The sequence below is a fragment of the Mytilus galloprovincialis genome, chromosome 2 (genome assembly GCF_965363235.1).
Source record: "Mytilus galloprovincialis chromosome 2, xbMytGall1.hap1.1, whole genome shotgun sequence".
NCBI classification, from domain to species: domain Eukaryota; kingdom Metazoa; phylum Mollusca; class Bivalvia; order Mytilida; family Mytilidae; genus Mytilus; species Mytilus galloprovincialis.
In genome coordinates this window covers 5,114,260-5,118,639 of record NC_134839.1, presented here as the reverse complement: position 1 = coordinate 5,118,639, position 4,380 = coordinate 5,114,260, and the positions used below count along the sequence as shown (strand labels likewise).

Below are 4,380 nucleotides of genomic sequence, written 5' to 3'. Positions count from 1 at the left end.
TGGAAACGTGAGAAGCGATGGGATTTGTATCGTTGTTAGTGTAATAGTTCACCGTTTCAGAGAATAGAAGTTGATATTTCTGTGAGATTTATCGTACACTGAATATAAACAAAATTTATATATCAAAATAAATAAAACTAAAATCTTAAGTTATAATATAGAAATAATCTTAAAGATTAATGTATAACTAACGTTAAAGTTATAGTATTACAAAATCTTATACCCATCATATTACATTTTCAATGGCGATCAAATGTCTTAGAGAGGGGGAGATTGTACCCTATTCAATTTAATCAAATGCTTTGTGTTTGTAAATTTGATCGATTTATTAAAATGGATATCAAACATTTATCAAATGTGTACAAACTAATCTAAAAGCCTAACATATATATTTTGGGTACTTAAAAACTTGTCACTCAATTATATAACAGTATTGCTATGAGTTTTGTGTGATAACTAAGTATTTTAAGCATAAGTGTTTCTTTCGAATTTAATAACCAAAATAATGACTTTGTTCCGGGTGATGTGTCTATTTAAAAATATTGAAAATGCAGCATCATTTAAATAATTAATATAAGACACAGAATAGCAAACAGTATAAGGTCTTCGTCCTGATGTGCGCATGCATTTTCACGACACTTGGTACAATGCAACACTTCCTGCTTTGAAGGCTAAACAGATAATCTTCTTTTGTTTGTTGTAATTCACTGCATTAGGAAATTTAAGTTCATCACGATCAGTTAGTAAGACTTTGCTGTCTCTCCCGTCATGTTGTATTACTGTCAGGTTGTTGGAGGTTCTACCAGCAATATATACGTTCTGATTACTGTCCACTGATATACCTCTCGGAAAGGAAATAGACTTATCCTTGAATTCCCAGATTTTTTGGCCTGTCATGCTACAACAGTGTACTGTATTTCTGTCTTCGTCTGTATAGTATATCCTGTCACTGGTCGTTGTTATATGAAACACACGGTCAACATTGATATCGATGGTATTTAATGTCTTTCCATTCAAGTCCATCACTACTATGCCTTGATCAAATACAACAACATACAGCTTTTGATCCTGGTAAGATATTCCCCAACACAAACTACTACAATTCACCTTCTTCCTTTCACTAGTATTCTTAGTGTTTATAATCTCTAGGTATTTAAACGTTCCATATGTAACAGCAATACGGTCGGTATCCATTAATGTAAGACTATGGGCTTTATCAGAGACAGGAATGTCACGTATGTGTTGACCATTGGTATTGTATTCCATTAATTTACCACTTCCATAACAGTCTGCAATTATAATTCTATCATCAGGTATCATAATGCAGCCAGATATTGGTGATTCTGATCCTTTGATATCAAACTTCTGTTTCAGCTTCAGATTGACATTTTGAATACTTTGTGAAAATCCATGTATCTGTATCTGAGCCTGGTCGAACTTTGCATCTTTTAATTGTAGATTGGCCATTGTTTCAATAACTTTGATTTCTCCAAACAGTTTTATCTCATTCTCTAAGGAACTGATCACATGATTCACATCTATCTCCATTCTGTTTTTCGTACAACGTCTGATCTCTTCTTTGAGTGATCCAATCTTTTTACTCATTATTTTGTTTAAATGGCGCGTTCCTAGAAATACTTGCAAGTCAGATGCAAAACGTTTCATTTGAAGTGTCTCTTCCCTCAGTTTTTCTACCTCTTTCTCTATTTGCCTCAATTTATCAAGAATTTTCAATATTTCAGATTTACAGTTTCCATGTTTTGATTTCAAATCTAGCAGCAGTTTTCTCTCAATTTTATCCAAGTATTCATTTAGATTCTTTCTTGTGTCTGTTATCGTTTTACGTATTGTTTTTTCATCTTGGTCCACATTTGTCAAAGCTATTTCTCGGTCTTTGATACAGTGATTCACGTTGTCTATCGTTGTTGAGATAGTTCCTTCTAAGTCTAAGAGTGAAGTTGATTGTTTAGCGTTTTTTGATGCTTCATCAATGGAGATAACATCAGAAGCGGAACATGATTTATGGTCCAAAGGAATACAGACTACGCATACAGCAGTATCGTGTTTCTTACAGTAAAGATCAAGCTTTTTACCATGAATCTCACAGTTCAGATTTACTGAAATGTTTTTTATTTGACGATAGTCCTCAATAGAAATCATCTTGTGATCCCTCGTAACTTTCATAGATTTGTGGTATTTTTCACATTCTCCACAGAATCCCTCCTCACATATGGTACACCATTTCTTTGCACTTTTTGAGATGTCCTCATATCCACATGAACCACACGATATGTTAAGTCTAGATGCCATGTTAGTTTTCCTGATCAAATATAAGATGTGTTAAGTAAATTAGAAGATCTACAATTCATTACGGTTAATTTTAATTTTAATTGATTGTTGTTTTATGATGACTGCTATATGTTGATGACAAGTTTTTATTGGTTGAGAAAGTCATCTTTTAGAGTGCCCAGAGAAATCCCCAGCAAACTATTTATAATGATTGTATTTTGATGGAACTTATTTTATAATAGATATAAACATAGCACTTTATAAATGGTGTGTGTCCGAAAATCATCTCTAGATTAACCTGCATCAAGAACGCATAGCGCCAATATGCGAAAATCATGTATGTCTAATATGTACCAAAACACACGAAGTGCAACACGAACAATGTGTTGGATATATAATGATTGATATTTTTTTTTATCTATGATACATGATTTTTACATGAGGTATATTTAGCTATAAACTATCTGTCAGTTTCATGCGTACTTGCAGAGATGTTCCGTAACAGTCCGGGGAAAAATGACTTCCCTTTAACAAAAGTTCGGGAAAAGTAACTTCCCTTAATTATTAACAGTAAACCTCCGGGTACGTAAATTTGAAAGTAGTAAAAAGAGTCATATCGCTGTTCGAAATTCATAAACCGATTGAGAAAAAAAAAATCCAGGTAACAAACTAAAACTGAGGGAAACACATCAAATACAAGAGGAGAACTACGACACAACAGAAACACAACATTAAAATTTAACACACACAGAAACGAACTATGATATAATAATGGCCATTTTCCTGACTTGGTACATAAGATGGACTAAATATGTTACAACAATACCAATTTGATAAATATAAACGACGTCTGCGATCTGACTGCGAGGAAGGCACGTTTTCAAGAAAAAAATCGATGGGGAATCTAGATAGGTCAATTTTATTAATTAGTCATAGCAGAAAAATGGCGTCGAGTTAGTTGCCTTCTTGTTTCTTAGTATTGTTAGTACTATTGGCTATTTCCCTTGAATCGTTTAAATCACTCGAAACTAGGTGAGACATGTAGTGATAGATATGTAGTATAAATATAGAAAATTCAATATTTTAATCAAAAACAAAAATTAAAAAAAATCTGTATCATATACCCATGCGCCTGTGACCTGAATGGGGAATATAGACGGAAACCGCAACACCTTTATTCTGGGTGGGACCCCTTCCCCTTTTTTTAAAAGACTAGATCCGCCACTGCAGCCCCTACCTCACCCAGATTTAGAGATCTACTGTCCTATCGTTTATATTATATATCCAGTGACAACAATAGCAATCTCTATCAAATAATGATAACAGTTCTGTTGGTTTCTGTTATAAAATTATGTTAACTCTGTCGCCATTTTTCAGTATTTAAATGGTACCATAGCTCGTCAGCTTTAGCAGATATTTTAAAAATGTCATCAAATACGAAATTCTTTTACGGCACGTCAAACAAAGTACAAAGACAAATATATTGAAGGGATAACCTTACCGTGGTCGATCGTGTTATGACTCTGTGTTATTGTACTGGAAAATCAACAAGGAAGCTAGTTACATTTCTGGTTTTACTTTGTTCTTTAAAAATTTTCTTCACTATAAGATTGCCGATATTTTATTACAGGTATTCACCTGTGAATATACTACAACAGCAACAGGAAAACTTACAATACTATCTTTCCCAACTTTCGTTTCTATCTGTCTCAATTTGTGTCTGCCAACATAAGTCACATGACATATTTATGTATTTAAAATGTGAAAGACGCGGGTAAATTTGAAAATTAAGAAAAAAAAAGTTTGACATATGTATCTGTTAGATCACATAATAGTTCTTTAACGTAGATTTCATGAAGTTATATCACACATTAAAAGTGATGAATAGTGAAATACAAATTCAAGAATAATCGTTTTTTAGGGTGTAGATGGGGTTTACATAATAGAAAATACTGAACCATAACATAAACAATGCTAAAATCAAAAGAATAGAACAATGGGCAAACATTATAACAATTCATATAATACAGATATGGAGCATTCTCCTATTCAGACCCTTAACTCACGACTTGATAAACTTCTTTTTTTGCA

General features: G+C 32.9%; 1 protein-coding gene across 3 annotated transcripts; it reads right to left on the bottom strand.

Moving 5' to 3' along the window:
- Positions 1 to 301: 301 nt before the first annotated feature.
- Positions 302 to 4,027, bottom strand: LOC143062720 (uncharacterized). 3 transcript variants are annotated; one of them, XM_076234487.1, is made up of 2 exons: positions 3,964 to 4,027; positions 302 to 2,320 (listed from the first exon to the last, which is right to left on the bottom strand). In XM_076234487.1, the coding sequence occupies exon 2, from the start codon at positions 2,308 to 2,310 to the stop codon at positions 631 to 633; it is 1,680 nt and encodes a 559-aa protein (XP_076090602.1). In that variant the 5' UTR covers positions 2,311 to 2,320; positions 3,964 to 4,027; the 3' UTR covers positions 302 to 630. The 3 variants fall into 3 exon arrangements, with proteins under 3 accessions (XP_076090602.1, XP_076090603.1, XP_076090601.1); XM_076234488.1 differs by having other exon boundaries at positions 3,928 to 4,024; XM_076234486.1 differs by lacking the exon at positions 3,964 to 4,027 and adding an exon at positions 3,791 to 3,921.
- Positions 4,028 to 4,380: the final 353 nt, after the last annotated feature.

What these genes read in the sequence shown, in the direction of transcription:
- LOC143062720 (XM_076234487.1), bottom strand. Translation starts at nt 2,310, where the DNA reads ATGGCATCTAGACTTAACATATCGTGTGGTTCATGTGGATATGAGGAC.